General features: G+C 46.3%; 1 protein-coding gene across 6 annotated transcripts in view; it reads left to right on the top strand.

Annotated features, from left to right (window-relative positions):
* Nucleotides 1-16,330, top strand: part of SEPTIN2 (septin 2) — an 806,446-nt gene that overhangs the window by 551,258 nt on the left and 238,858 nt on the right. For all 6 annotated transcript variants that reach the window (XM_078665713.1, XM_078665712.1, XM_078665715.1 and 3 more), the window contains exon 9: nucleotides 5,545-5,690. In XM_078665713.1, the coding sequence (XP_078521839.1) occupies nucleotides 5,545-5,690 (146 nt within the window). The remainder of the gene's footprint in view (nucleotides 1-5,544; nucleotides 5,691-16,330) is intronic.

Here is a 16,330-nt window from a genome sequence, read left to right as displayed (position 1 = left end):
GTGCGGGGGGGCTTGGGCCTCGGGCTGAGGCTGGGTACCCCCGAGAAAACCCCAAAGAAGCCTCTCACTGCAGCGCCCACCGCGGCTCAACCACAACTTGACTATACACAGTGCCTAGAGCACGTAGAATCGCTGGGACCCCAGGGAACCACCCAAGGTAGAGACACAGGGGACTCACGGAGGACACGTGCAGTGTGAGAACACAGCCGCGAGCGCCATACAATCCTATGGGAAAGTCGTGGTTGGAAAATTAAAGATTAAGGACACTTCGGAGAGGACTTGGAGCAAATCCTTTTAGACTTAGAAGGTTCTAAGGCCAGGACCTATGTGAGCACCAGAGTGCTCGTGTTACCTCACCCAGGGAAGCCGGGTGCATTGGTGCCAAATGGTGTCGGGAATAGTTGCTGGTTTCAATTGCGAGTTGCTGCAAAGTGCTGCTGCCGTGGAAAGGAAAAGTGTCCGGTGCAATCCAAGCCTGGATCCAAGATGGGAAGAACCTGAAAGCAGAGGGGACAGAGTCTGGGTCACTTCCGGGTGACCAGAGGCACGGTAGACCAATGCCCACCAATGTCTGGTGTTTCAGGTGCGATGAGGTGAAGCTGGACTCCGCTGCCACGGGGACCAAGAGACGTCGATGACGACCAGAGTCCGCAGGCGAGCTGTCCCACGAGGGATGTAGAGTGCTGGGGGGTCGGTGTCTGGATCGGAAACCAACAAGCCTTGGCAATAGCAACCCACGTGGTGAGAGTAAAAAAGCTTCAGGGCGGACCAGCAAGGTCCAGGGGACTCCCCAAGTGATGGTGAGTCAGGGCACGTCTGGAGCAACTAGTTAATCCCGTTCAAAGTTAAAATACCCTTCTCAGGGACCCACAAGTCGACGGAGAATTGATCGCGAAGGGACCTCAAGAGGAATCACAAAATACCAGCCCACGGGTCACTCGTGGAGTGTAGGCCAGTAATCTTTGGTGGAATCACTGCTCAGGGTCTGGACTACAAATATCACAATGCGCAGCCACAGGGATCACCAAGACGTATATGCAGCTGCAAATGGTCACGGTGTCCAGGGGTTCGGGTTGCACGGTCCCCACGAGGGCTTTGGGTCTCATGTTGGCTGAGAACACTGATCGGCCTCGGGGAAGCTTGGAAACCCACCTCTTGTGTTGCAAAGTCTTAGGAGTCCTTCAGGAGCTGCGTAGTTGCAAACCGGACAGATGCTTCTTTGGTGCCTGCCTTGCAGGGGAGTAGCTCCTTTACTCCAAGGGAGATTATTCGGTCATCCAACAAAGTGTAGATAGTTGAAGTTCTGGGATTCTGTAGCAGAGTTTCGTCCAGGTATACCTAAAATCCTGTAGTCAGGGGTTACTACTTTATACCCAAGGAAGGGGTGGGACAAACTCTGGGGACCCACCTATGGGAGGATCAGGATAGAGGAGTGGTTACACCCATATCCTTTGTCCAGTTTCACGCCAGAGCAGGGGCTGGTAGCCCCTGCAACCGGTTTGAGCTGGACTATGCACAGAGACACCAAATGTGACCCCAGTGCAGACATCAAAGCACTCTTGGAGTGCACCCACCCAGCCCCAATACAATACACCTAAGCCTGTCTGGGAGTTGATTACACCTCCCTGTGACAGGAAACCTATTGTCTAGCCTCCCCTGCCAGAGTTTCGTCCAGCAGGAGGCCAGACCCGTGTCTGTGGCTGCAGCATCCATTTTGAGATGCCAGCATTCTGTTAAGCTGGTACCAGGTGTACCGGTGTAGTCATATTTCTCCCTCTAGGAGGGTGGAATCATACCTCTGCCGCCAGTACTGGCGGGGAGGGATGCTTCCAAGGTGTTTGACACCAAACACGACATGTTGCCTTGCAGCCATTCCAAAGTTAGCAATTACCGCAAGGTTATAATGCACTTAAGAGTATATGGTTTGGCTGCATCACAGAACAACCCCAGATAATGGATTCTGAAGTCTGCAGAGGGAGCCATGCTCATGCATGGACACCCTCTCACACAAAACCAAGCACCCTGCCTTCAGAATTGATGAGGCCTGCAATAGAGGTGACTGATATGTGTATATGTGTAGTGATATAAGGTAGATATAGGGAACCTATATCTAAGTAAGGGGTGCATACACCACCTTACACAGGCTGCTGTAGCAGACCTGTGGTGTCATTTTGAGTGGTGTTTCAGGTGTGGCATAATACATACTGCAGCCTCTGAGAGGCCTCTGGGGTACCTATGCCCTAGGTATATAGGATACGATGTACAAAAGACTTATAAGGGTACCCCAGAATCTAACCTGTGGTGTACCTAAAGTACATGCAATCATTTTAGAGAGGAAGCAGCTAGGCTGGGGCCCTGGATAGCAGGGTCCCAGCCAGACTAAAGTCGGAAAACAGTGAAACATCAGCAAAAAGTGAGGGTAACTATAAGAAGCAGATCCTACTCTCCTACACCAAGTCATCCTTGTGGTTCAGGACTGGGCTCGAAGAGTTTGCCGCCCCGAGCTGTTTAGCATGGCCATCGGTCCTCCAATCAGGCTGCCTCTTCAGGTCGATCTTCTGTCACAGCAGAAAGGAAGGGTTCTCCAAGAAGGTATATGCCTGCTGTTGGGGCAGGTTTGTGGAATGGTGTGCAGAGGAACAGGTTGACCCTCTTTCTGCTCCTTTTTCTCAGGTCCTTCACTTTATCCTTTCTCTTGCCCTGCAGGGATCTGCTCTGGGCCCCCTAAAAGGCTATCCTTCTGCCATTATAGCATTTCTGTGGTTACCTGATCAGCCATCCCTCTTCAAATCCTCTGCTATAAATTGGTTCTTGAAAGGTTTGCAACACATATACATCTTCGCCCTTCAGCATGCCTCACTGGGGCTTTAATCTGGGCTTAACGTTTCTGCTGTGCACTCCCTTTGAGCCATTGTATAGTTGTCCTCTCGGGCTCCTTACCATCAAGACTGCTTTCCTGCTGGCAATAGCATTTGCCTGTAGAGTCAGTGAGCTTCCGGATTCATCATCCCAGACTCCATACCTGAACATCTACCCCAACAAGCTGGTAATTTGCACAAGAGCTTCCTTTCTACTGAATGTGGTCACTCCCTTTCATGTAGGCCAGTTGATAATCCTGCCTACTTTTTACGCCCTGTCATATCTCGCCAAAGAAGTGGAGTGACTTCTCTGTCTGGACCGAAAAAGAGTCTTGTTGCTACCTTGCTACCTTGACCGTACGAAACGGTGCTGGGTGGACAACTAACTCTTCGTGGGTATGTCGGAGCATAGAGGGGAAAGCCTGTGCAGAAAAAGACCAAGTCACTATGTATTGTGCTCTGCATTAAAATTTGTTATCATTGGCCAAGAAGCAGCCCCTAAAGGCGTGCTTTGTCATTCCACCAAAGCCAAGGCTGTGACAACTGTTGGCACGCGGAGTCTCGTTCCTGGACATCTGCCAGGCAGCAATGTGGATCTCTCTGTCCAGGCAGCTGCATTTTGTGAATGTGTGCAGTCAGGTCTGTTGGGACGGTTACTTTGCCCGTTCTCTCCTGCAGGACTTTTGGGTGTGAAATTGTTTTGCAGACCCACCTCCGGGTAGGTATTGCTTGGGTATCTATCCTAAGGTAAGGAATCTGCGTCTAGAAGTCTCTATCAGATGAACAAGTTACTTACCTTAGGTAGCGCCTTATCTGGTAGAAAGACTATATAGCTGCAAGTTCCTTACCGACCCACCCATCCTCCTTGCTCTGCAAACTGATTTCTAGGGACAGGGCTTTCCTCTTTCATGGCCCTAGTTTTCCACATCACGTGGATCTGCCCGACACCACCTATCCGCACTCAGGGGTACTGCTTACGAAAAAGTTTGTCTCCAGACTGACGCGTGAGGATAATTTTAAGGTAAGGAATGTGCGCTAGATAGAGACCCTACCAGATAAGGTGTCACCAAAAGTAATCAACTTATTTGCTACTTTTCTCCTTTCTTTCAATTATATTTTGTTTGATGGGTATGTATTTCCACCCAGATTCCTTAACACCTCTCCAGAGGGTGTTAAATTCTGTGTTTTGTATTTTTTATTTCGCCTCCATTAATCTCAAATTGTAACCTTTTCTCACAACTACATGGCATGGAAATAATACATGTTACTGTCTTCACCAGTATTGATAGCATTATATGGGGTCCATGACATCATAAACTATGGAGCCCTACAGATCTGTGACTGGAGTTCAATTGGCCCTGGTAATTTGTAGTGCTGCAAATAAATTCCTGATGAAGTCTTGTACCTGGTGATAGGTATATAGGAGTCTCCCTTAAACTAAGTTGCCGTCTGACCGTTACTGAAAGCATCATATTTGCAGGTGTGTATAGATGAAAGTTGTACCACCTTTCTTATGAATCAGTTTAAATGCTTTTTTTCTACCAGCCCACGAAATGCTGCTGAGAAATCTCTTCAGTCACCTAGATAAATAAGCAGTTATGTGCTACACTGCATGAAACTGCCTCACTCAACTAGAGGGCAATTTCCATGTTTTGCGTTGCCAGATAAATTGGCTGCTGTCCACAAGTCTTCTAGGTCCGAGGCAGTTCTACTCAAAGTAGGGGATAATCTCCTTATGTTTTCCCTTCGTCCACTGCTTTACTTAAGATGGGATCGCTGCTTTACATTCTTATGTATAACATGTAAACCAGCAGTAGAGTATGGTATGATAGTGTAAAGTGTCAGTTGCCTGTAATAATAAATTTGCAGCTCACTCTGGTTGCGGATTTACCTGTGACTATCCCAGGCAACTGGACTTAGTGGAAGAGGAGGGTCAACTTTAGCCTAGTAATGCACATCTATCATGAAGGTGAAGGGGTGAATTTAATGAGATTAAGTATGTGTTCCAGTCTTTTGTGGGCTCAAAAGGTTGTAATGAGGAGTCAGGCATGGTATTGTTACATTCCAAATCTAAGCATTAAATGGCAGAAGAGTTATTTTAAAGTGAGTTGAACAAAACATACTGCAAACCTAGGATTGCATTCCATTAAATCAATATATTTTTGCATTGCCTTGTTTGACAGTCCGTTATTTCTAAATGTTATTGTACTACTTTGCTTTTATTATTAAATACCATTACCACTTGACAGTAACCATTGTTCATGGTTGCTACCAGTAATTGAGCTGCTTAATTAACACAGTGCCTGAATTAAACGGCTTTTACCTGGAGTTCTGGCTTGAGGCGACTCTCTGCCTTTTTATCTGCCTAAAGATTACCTGTGAAAGAAAGATATTCAAACCCCCTTTCATTGTTTCGTTTTGAATTGTCACTATTAAAGCTCTGTGGCTGTTCATTGAAGCTTCTTTCTAATTAATTATCAATGGTACCCTCACATATGAGCTAAAAAAAAACAAAAAAACCTGCAGTGTTTTCTTGGTACACTGTTTTCAGTAGTTTTACTGCGATCAGATGCAATCTGAGTGTTCTCAAAGTACCAAGAGCCTGAGACAATGTCCACTGGCCAGAATGTGTAATCACATATGTTCAAATCTGACACATCAAGATTAATCTTTTAATCTCTTCTAGGCCAGTATTCCATTCTCTGTGGTCGGCTCCAACCAGTTGATTGAGGCCAAAGGTAAAAAGGTTCGAGGTCGACTTTACCCCTGGGGCGTTGTTGAAGTGGAAAACCCAGAGCACAACGACTTTTTGAAGCTGAGGACAATGCTGATGTAAGCACACCTAGACTCTCAAACAAAATCAACAGTTCCGAAGGAAATAATTTATAAATAGTGTCAAAGAGAGTGCAGTGGTGCTCTAATGTTGCAATGGTGCGGTTTGGCTGTAGGATTGCAATCAAAGTGGCAGGTCTAATGTGACACCTGTTTGCTTGGTGAAAGTATGTAAACTATTGTGAAGCTGCACTTACTACATTTTACTTAAACATTTTACAGTCTGTTGTAGTTGTCTGTTCCAGTTAAGAGTGCTCACTTCGTTTAATTAGATGCACTTAAGGTATTCGATTTTCAGACATGTTTTCTACTTATGTCTGCGGAGAGACAAAGAGAGTTCATTGTACTTTTTCCTTCATTGTATTAAATGGTTATATAAGGTTCTTTCATAAGCTATTTGTTTATAGTTCTATTCTATTTTTGTGTAATTACTCTGCTTAGCCACTTCACCTCGTAAACCATGTTAATAGCAGTAATTGTGAACTTATTACGAATTGATTGCATTGAATTGAAAAAATGTGCCCAGTATTTGATTGTTTGGGGAATGGGGTGCTTCCGATAAAAGCAATTCGCACTACAACCAATCTGCTGTACACAAAAGACAACACTGCTTGTGTATTGTGGCCTGGACTCTCTTCTCTGGGAATAGACAAATGGCATGAGTGGTTGGCGGGGAGAAGACTTTTCTTAGATATACAGGCTGATATTCTCCGCTCCCGTGGGATAAGGGAGCTACAGTTTGACTCAGTTCTACTAGATCTACCTTCCCTGGGTTCCTCAAGAATTTACTCTGATATAAATCTACATATTTATATATTACAGTGGCAGACAAAGAAGGGTGTCATGCCCTGGATTATGAGAACTCAATGAAGGACTTCCACACGTAGCAATTTAGTCAAATGTATTTCCTTAGCCTAAGCCTACTTTCTCTGTTCAGTCACATCTTCTCCCCCCCAAAAAAAAACTAGGTGCTAGAAGTCCACAACAATGGCAAAGTTATGTCTGGGAAGCACTTAACAAAAACAATTACAGAGCCAAAAAGATCAGATGCCCCAAAGAGAAACTCATTGCTTCTTGGATCCATGTAATTATTTGTTTGTTTTCAAGAATCCTCCTCCTCAAGACATTCCAGGTACGATTGCACTTTCCTGTCCAGTAGCCCAAAATGGCCTGCCTGTGAAGGAGATATGGAGGTCGCAGGGGCAATAAAAGTTACCCCAGATGGGCAATGTGGTGCGGTAATTCACCTTGCTTAGAACGGAAATTAATGTTCACAGCGTGCTACTCCAATCCCGAATCTAGAAGAATTGTTGCTCCCATCCTCTTTGAATGTGAAAAATATTTATAAAGGTACAGTGGAACTGTTCAATAGTATACCAAGTGACAAGCTTTGAAATAAATTTGATCTTCCAGTTACACAGGATTAAAGCTTAGCAAGCTCATTCAATTTTCCAGGTGACTGGCCAACTTTTGGAAGCCTGTCAGGTCCTCCAATGAATTCATGAATTTGTTCTTGCTGGAGAAGACAAGGTTCAGTTTGGATCACATTATTGGCCTGCTCTTAATTCTTGCAAGCACACCAAAGGAGAGTAAGTTCTTCTTTGGTTATTGTGTTCTTTACAGGTTGTCTCGATCTACAATGAAGCCAATCTAGTTAGTTTTGTTGGGCGTTAAGGCTTTTATTCACTTTATTTGGGATATATTTGTACTGAGAGTACGTTTTCTGCTTAGCCGATATCCCTTCTGTCAAATTGAGTGAAAGTCAGACCTTCTTTGCTCCGCTTCATCATTCGAGAAAGGAAGAAAACTATATTGTTTGGACCCCAATAGAGCACTCCGCTTTTCAATTGCACCAAAGAACATCTGGTGGAGAGTTAGCTGATTGTGGGGTTGTCTGGACAAAGAATGGCAAAACAGTGCAAAAATGGACCATCTCGCAATAAATTGTCCTCTTTATTAGGATATGCTAGAGGCATCCTCCGGAAGGCCTCAATGCTTATTTCACCAGAGCTAAGACTACTATCACTATTTAGGCACTTTAAGTTCCCATCTGGATATTTTTGAGGCATCTACTTGGCACCAGTGCAAATAATCACGAAGCCCTACTGCCTTGACATTCGAGTTCGCTCTGATTAGAATTTTGCACACTTGTTCCTGCAGGACTTTTTCTCTGAGCCATTCCTCAGTCTCATTACATTAGGGGGGGGGATACTGCTTTGAAAACTAGTCATATGGTGAGTAATCTGCAGTTAGAAGTATCCATTAGAAGAACAGGTTACTTACCTATTGTAATGCTTTTTCTGGTGGATATTTCGGACGAGACAGAGGTCCGTTTGCCCTAGAGGCCTAGCTCTGGGATGCAGCCTGCACCTAGGCCATCTCTGTACCTCCCTGAGATTCTTGGAGCTCGGGTAAACCTGCCAACTAACGTAATTCTACGTGGCTATGCACCTCATCTTTTTTGCGGTCATACTCTTCTGGAGCGCACTCTGGCCTTATTGGTTCGGTAGGGCCTTCTACTAATTTTCCACCTGCATGACTGCCCTGCGACCTCGAAACCCCCCCGCCCACCAATCAGTGGTAGCACCCCCATTGTCATTCCCGACTGCAACACAGAACCGAATGGCTGTTATCTGACACCTGTTCCAGCGCTGATCGGGGACAGACAACACATGTTGCAGCCAGTGCCTTATTCTTATGGCATGTCTGAATTGGTACCAAATGGGAGGGATCTGAGGACCCCTATTGTTACCGCCTTTAGAAGACTCTGAGGACACCTGGTATGAGGATCTTGCTGATAGCAGTGGAGGGTGTCTCTTTTGCTTCAGTGGTGAGGAGGGCAGCTGAGGTATTCACCCTGCAATTGCCCTCATCAGCAGTCAAGACTTCTGTCTTGACTGAAGTGCTTCAACCGGGATGTCACCCCCATCTGAACCACTTCTCCCTTTCAAGGAGGCCCTCACTGGCCTGGGGCCTGGTCCAGACCCTACACAGGGGCTCCTGTGCACAGGGCAATTGTCTGCCTTCGCCCTGCCTCATTGGACACCAGTTTCCTCACCCAGCACCCCATCCTGGAGAGCTTGGTTGTCCAGGCTTCCACCGCCAAAGTCATCCCTGCATGTTCCTTAGCACCCCAGTGGGCAGGGACTCCCAAGAGGCTGGATACTATTGGAAAAAGGATGTTCTCTTCTGCCACCCTAGTGTTGTGGTCCGTGAACACTGCGTGCCTCTTGGTCGATATTCCCATACGATCTGGGACTTGATTGTGCAAGTGCTGCCTATGGTATCGGAGGAGACACCCCTATACCCCTCCCACCATAGACCTAATGAGAGAGGTAGCCACAGTCAAGCCAATCCACCACCGCTCCACCAGCTGCAGCCGACAAACTCCTTTAGGAGTGATTTCTTAAATAAGACTCTTGGACAAAAGCGGGATCCACACAAACTAAAAATACCTTAGGGTTCCTCGGTTATCACCTTTATTCGATCCGTGAGGACTCTGAGTTTATTCAAAACCATTCCTTTTGATGGGTATCAAAGAGTACAATGGCTCAAGCCAGTCTCTTATTTCACCAACAGACAGAAGACCACCCCTCCTTACTCTGTCAGTAAGTGTCAGCTCTCTTGGCCAAGGGAGTCCTAGAGTGGGTGCTGGCATCAGAAGTAGTTTGTGGTGCTATTCCTGCTACTTTCTGGTGCCAAAGGACGACAGAGGCCTCTGTGTACCAGCCCCTTCTCAATCTCTTCCTCAAGGAGGAGAAAAAATTAAAATGTTCATGCTCATTCAAGTTCTGTCTGTCCTGGACACAGGAGACTGGATAGTAACGTTGGAGTTGCAGGATGCATATTTCCACATCCATGTCCTGCCTGCCCACAGACGTTACCTGCAGTTCACTGTGGGCCAAGAACACTTTCAGTTTGCCATGCTCCCCTTTGTCCTTACAGCACCCCTCTGGTGTTCACCATGGTGATGGCAGTGGTTGCAGCACACCTGCGGTGATCCGGAGAGCCAGTCTTATCTCGATGATTGGCTGTTGATGGCGAGCTCACCCCAGACAGTAGTCTTCCACCACCAGACTACGATGGACCGCCAGCACTTCCTGGGGTTCAATATCAATGTGACAAAATCAAGCCTGACTCCTTTTCAGATGCTTCCCTTCATCTGAGCAGTTCTGGATAAACTGCAATTTTGGGCCTATCATCCTGAGCGGAAAGTCAAGGATATTCAGGCTATGATACCAAAGTTTCAGCCTTTGCCCTGAATTTCAATGAGACTGACTGTGGGGCTGCTGGGCCTTTTGGCATCCTGCTTGTTACGGTTGCCTGTTGACATATGCAGACTCATCAGAGGGACCTGAATTTCCAGTGGGCACAGCATTTGGGGCATGTTTCCAACATGGTCCAGATTTTGGTGGGAACTGCGAAAGACCTTCAGTGGCTGCTAACGAACAGTGATTGGGTCAGGACAGACCCCTTTCCCTTCCCCAAACAAGGCTGCCTCTAGTGACATATAAGTCACTCCTGGGATGAGGCCGCCATCTGGGAGAGGTGGAGATCAGACGACTCTGGTCTGCAGCAGTATCTGGGTTCCACATCAATCGGTTGGAGCTTCAGGTGATCTTTTTGACATGAAAACCTTTCTTCCTTCAGTCAGGGGAAGGCTGGTACAGGTGTTCACGGACAAGCCCACTGCCATTGTGCAACAATCCGGATGGATGGGGTCCTGGACCCAATGTGTAGAGGCATTTCGCCTCTTAACGTGGCTGGAACACCAGGGCATATCACTAGTGGTTCAACACTTGAGTGCCAGAGCGGAAAAATTCCGCCACCAATGTATTACGGTTAACGAATGGCATCTCAATTTGATTTTGCCACAAGGACTCTTTCAAGAGTGGGGAGAGCCTTGATAATATTAGATCGCTACCCCTGAGAATGCGCAATGTCAGAAGTTTTGAGCACGGGACCTTTCAAGGCAGCTCTGGCTCTGAAAAGCTTTTCGTCTGGGCCGGAGCTCTGGCCTCCAGTATGCCTTTCCGCCAATACCATGCCTGAGTTCTCAAAAAGATCAGGAACAATATGGCTCATGTAATTGTCGTGGCTCTGGATTGGGCACAGAGAGTCTGGTATTCAGAACTGTGGAGCATTGGACATGTGATCAGGCTGCCTATTCGGAAGGATCTTCTGCCCCAGCAACAGGGCAGTGTTCTGCAACCGAACCTGAACATACGTTACCTTCATGCATGGAGATGGAGTGGCAACAGTTCTCAGCTTACAGGCCAAAGTCTGCAATGTTAGTTTGGCAGCCAGGCATCCTTCCACCAGACGGTATACGCCTGCTGTTGAAGCAAGTCCATAGCATGGTGTACAGATAAACCTGTTGATCCTCAATCTGCTTCCCTTTCCCAGGTTCCTCTGTTTATTATTTCCTTTGCCTAACAGGGCTGTCATTTGAGCACATTAAAATGTTATCTTTCTGCCATTTCTGCAGTTGCTACACCAGCCATCCTTTTTCAAATCCCTTATTATAAATAGGTTCCTGAAACGTCTCAAGTAAATGTTCCCACCAGCACCTTTTATTATGCCCCAGTGGGACCTAAATCTGGTTCTTACATTCTTGGTGTGCGCTTCCTTTGAACTACTCCACAAATGCTCTCAGATTTCTCACCATCAAAACAGCCTTTCTAGTGGCAATAACATCTACCAGGAGGGTCAGTGAGTTGCAGCCACAGTCAGCAAATCCTCCATACCTTATGTTCTACCCAGGCAAGCTGGTCCTTAGGACTCGAGCATCCTTTTTACCAAAGGTGGTAACTCCTTTCCACGTAGGCCAGTCCATCGCTCTATGCACCTTTTATGCTCCACCTCATCCCTCTAAAGGAGAGACTCCACCTGCAGGACCCAAAAAAGAGTGTTATCATTCAACCTTGATTGTACTCGTGAAATCCAGGTGGAAGATCAACTCTTTGTGGGGTATGTCAGGCCAAGAAAGGGAAGGCAGTCAAGAAGCGGATAATCTTAAGATCATTAGAGCTCTGCATCAAAATCTGCTAAGCATGGGCCAAAAAGCAACCCTGAGGGCTTGTAGTCTCACACTACCAGAGCCAAACTTGTGACAGCTGTTAGCTCGTGGAGTTACTGTCTTGGATATCTGTCAGGCAACAACATGGGCTTTCTTGCACAAGTTTTCAAAACTTTACTTTTTCAACAGTCCGGTCGTGCATGACAGTCACTTTGCCTGTTGAGTACTGTAGGACTTTTTAAGCGAATCCATATTGTAGCCCCAACTCTGAAAAGGTATTACTTGGGGTACCTACTCTAAGGTAAAGAATCTGTGGCTAGAAGTCTCTATCCGATAAGCAAGTTACTTATCTTCGGTAACCCCTTGGGTATTAGAAACTCTATCAAGCCACAGATTCCGTACCGAACCTTCCATCCTCTCCACTCTGTGAACAGATAATAGTGTAAAGGGTTAACCCTTTTAAGGGTCCTAGCTTCCCACACCAGTGGGCAATGTTTCTTGTGTGACTGCGCTTCTAGCGAGGAAAGACGCAAAAAGAAACTGACGTCAGCACACTGGGCTGTGCCTATATAGGCACTGCACACATTACTTATAGATTGGACGACGCTGATGCGGAGCCAAATGATGCCACCTATCTGCGCACAGGAGTATTGCTCCTCAAAAGTTTCCAGATTCAGCCTGACTCCAGGAGGATATTCTAAGGCAAGGAATATAAGACCAGACAGAGTCTTTACTAGATAAGGCATTACTGAAGGTAAGTAACTTGTTCACCAAGACAGCTATAGTGAAAATTGAGCTTCCCGCTATAGGTCTTTTATTAAGATGAAGTCAAGGACTTGAGCTAATCCTGCTATTCAGAGTCTACCAAGATGGCTCAAAGGCTAAAGCTTGCTCTCAATTACATCTTCAGAATTTCACAACAATCCTGCAATTGGTTCAGCACTGCCATAGCTCCCCAGACCTTCATTGAGCCCACAGCAAATAGTGTCTTTAAAGAGGCCATGTTGCAGGTTTTTTATGTGATTCTAGCTCTCTGGCGTGCATTTCAGCTCCACAGAACCGCTGAGATCTCCAGTTACACTTCAGTGGCCCCTACCGTGACATCATCTGCCTCCTCAAGCCAGCGGTGAAATGTATTTGCTCTGGTACTTACTTATGTCATTTTAATCTATACTGTTTCCTGCTGGGCAGACAACAATTCTTCCAGTGTTGAGCGATGAGCCGATCCAGGCATTGATCTCCATCACAAACTGATATTGTCTATTATATGCCTATGTTTCGCTATGAAATCACGAAAGTCCAGTAAGTAGTAATACAACTGTATTCCAGTCCAAGACCTCTGTCCTGATGCTATTCCCAGCAGAGGATTTCTCTTTTTGGTCGAATTCAGATGCCGTTCAGGAGGCACCCACTGTCCCCCAAGACACACATGATGACGAAGGGAACGTGTTTTTGACTCGTTATACAAATGATGCATTGCATTTAAACCTATAAACTGCCAGTGGGATAGTCTACTCTGAAGCCATGAACAGAGGAAAGTGCTCTGTTTGCAGTGTGTTTTGAATCGCAAACGAGATGTATTAAAAAATTTGCAAATAGTTAGCGATTTCTTGCCATTCCTTAATTGCGATTTGCAAATTGCGAATCGCAATTAAGGAATACCTTCCCATTCATTCCTATGGGCCAGGGGGCCCAGAGAAATGCATGGGAAGACATTCTCAATTTGCGATTCGCAATTTGAGAATCACAAATTGAGGATGCAATTTCAAGGGTGCCAGGGTGTCCAAAAGACACCCTGATGCACCCCTAAAATGAGCATTTGTGCGCATGTGGTGCACATACATGCCCTAAGGGCATGTATGTGCACCACATGGCACTTTCAAACGCTCCGTCTATCATCCCCTTTTGTATCGCTTTGTTCGCCCTAAGTGTGGCAGGGTATGCTCAGACGTGAGTCCCTTGTTCACTTGGCCACTGGATTCAAGATAGCCTGGCTGATGAGGATTATGAATCCGAAACCGGTCCCAGGATGCTTGTTTCTGGTCCAGGTAAGACATGGCTTGGCAGTTCGGGCTGGACTGTTCCCATGAGGCACAGGGTCAGACTGATTTGCATATAGCCATGTCTGAACTGGGGTGGCTGAATGAACTAAAGAATGGTGATGGATTAAACCCAGATCAGTTGACTGGGGGTGAGTGTTTGATTTGTTCAAACGCTCCGTCTATCATCCCCTTTTGTATAGTGTACTCTGAAGCCATGAACAGAGGAAAGTGCTCTGTTTGCAGTGTGTTTTGGAGAGACGCTGAAACACTAGTATTGCAGTTGCTTACTATCAAAACAAAAACAAATGTATTTCGGCCAGGGCCAGCTTCATCTTTGCCACTATTGTCATTTAATGAGGCCCTTCTGGCTATGGGGCATATGTATCAAATACTCTATTTGCGAGTCTCAAATAGCGATTTTTTTGAGAATCGCTATTTGAGAATCACAAATTGAGGATGCAATTTCAAGGGTGCCAGGGTGTCCAAAAGACACCCTGATGCACCCCTGAAATGAGCATTTGTGCGCATGTGGTGCACATACATGCCCTAAGGGCATGTATGTGCACCACATGGCACTTTCAAACGCTCCGTCTATCATCCCCTTTTGTATCGCTTTGTTCGCCCTAAGTGTGGCAGGGTATGCTCAGACGCGAGTCCCTTGTTCACTTGGCCACTGGATTCAAGATAGCCTGGCTGATGAGGATTATGAATCCGAAACCGGTCCCAGGATGCTTGTTTCCGGTCCAGGGAAGACATGGCTTGGCAGTTCGGGCTGGACTGTTTCCATGAGGCACAGGGTCAGACTGATTTGCATATAGCCATGTCTGAACTGGGGTGGCTGAGTGAACTAAAGAATGGTGATGGATTAAACCCAGATCAGTTGACTGGGGGTGAGTGTTTGATTTGTTCAAACGCTCCGTCTATCATCCCCTTTTGTATCGCTTTGTTCGCCCTAAGTGTGGCAGGGTATGCTCAGACGTGAGTCCCTTGTTCACTTGGCCACTGGATTCAAGATAGCCTGGCTGATGAGGATTATGAATCCGAAACCGGTCCCAGGATGCTTGTTTCCAGTCCAGGGAAGACATGGCTTGGCAGTTCGGGCTGGACTGTTCCCATGAGGCACAGGGTCAGACTGATTTGCATATAGCCATGTCTGAACTGGGGTGGCTGAGTGAACTAAAGAATGGTGATGGATTAAACCCAGATCAGTTGACTGGGGGTGAGTGTTTGATTTGTTCAAACGCTCCGTCTATCATCCCCTTTTGTATCGCTTTGTTCGCCCTAAGTGTGGCAGGGTATGCTCAGACGTGAGTCCCTTGTTCACTTGGCCACTGGATTCAAGATAGCCTGGCTGATGAGGATTATGAATCCGAAACCGGTTCCAGGATGCTTGTTTCCGGTCCAGGGAAGACATGACTTGGCAGTTCGGGCTGGACTGTTCCCATGAGGCACCGGGTCAGACTGATTTGCATATAGCCATGTCTGAACTGGGGGTGGCTGAGTGAACTAAAGAATGGTGATGGATTAAACCCAGATCAGTTGACTGGGGGTGAGTGTTTGATTTGTTCAAACGCTCCGTCTATAATCCCCTTTTGTATCGCTTTGTTCGCCCTAAGTGTGGCAGGGTATGCTCAGACGTGAGTCCCTTGTTCACTTGGCCACTGGATTCAAGATAGCCTGGCTGATGAGGATTATGAATCCGAAACCGGTCCCAGGATGCTTGTTTCTGGTCCAGGTAAGACATGGCTTGGCAGTTCGGGCTGGACTGTTCCAATGAGGCACAGGGTCAGACTGATTTGCATATAGCCATGTCTGAACTGGGGTGGCTGAATGAACTAAAGAATGGTGATGGATTAAACCCAGATCAGTTGACTGGGGGTGAGTGGTTGATTTGTTCAAACGCTCAGTCTATCATCCCCTTTTGTATAGTGTACTCTGAAGCCATGAACAGAGTGCTCTGTTTGCAGTGTGTTTTGGAGAGACGCTGAAACACTAGTATTGCAGTTGCTTACTATCAAAACAAAAACAAATGTATTTCGGCCAGGGCCAGCTTCATCTTTGCCACTATTGTCATTTAATGAGGCCCTTCTGGCTATGGGGCATATGTATCAAATACTCTATTTGCGAGTCTCAAATAGCGATTTTTTTGAGAATCGCTATTTGAGAATCGCAAACGAGATGTATTAAAAAATTTGCAAATAGTTAGCGATTTCTTGCCATTCCTTAATTGCGAATTGCAAATTGCGAATCGCAATTAAGGAATACCTTCCCATTCATTCCTATGGGCCAGGAGGCCCATAGGAATGCATGGGAAGACATTCTCAATTTGCGATTAGCAATTTGAGAATCACAAATTGAGGATGCAATTTCAAGGGTGCCAGGGTGTCCAAAAGACACCCTGATGCACCCCTGAAATGAGCATTTGTGCTCATGTGGCGCACATACATGCCCTAAGGGCATGTATGTGCACCACATGGCACTTTGAATAATGCCAAAAAGTGCATTTTTCAAAGAAATCGCTAGTTACCACCAACTTGAAGTTGGTGGTAATTTGCGATATCTTAAGGAGAAATCGCACA

This window comes from Lissotriton helveticus, chromosome 11 (genome assembly GCF_964261635.1).
Source record: "Lissotriton helveticus chromosome 11, aLisHel1.1, whole genome shotgun sequence".
Classification (NCBI taxonomy): Eukaryota; Metazoa; Chordata; class Amphibia; order Caudata; family Salamandridae; genus Lissotriton; species Lissotriton helveticus.
The sequence above is the reverse complement of the archived record's forward strand: the minus strand, read 5'-3'. Positions and strand labels throughout refer to the sequence as shown.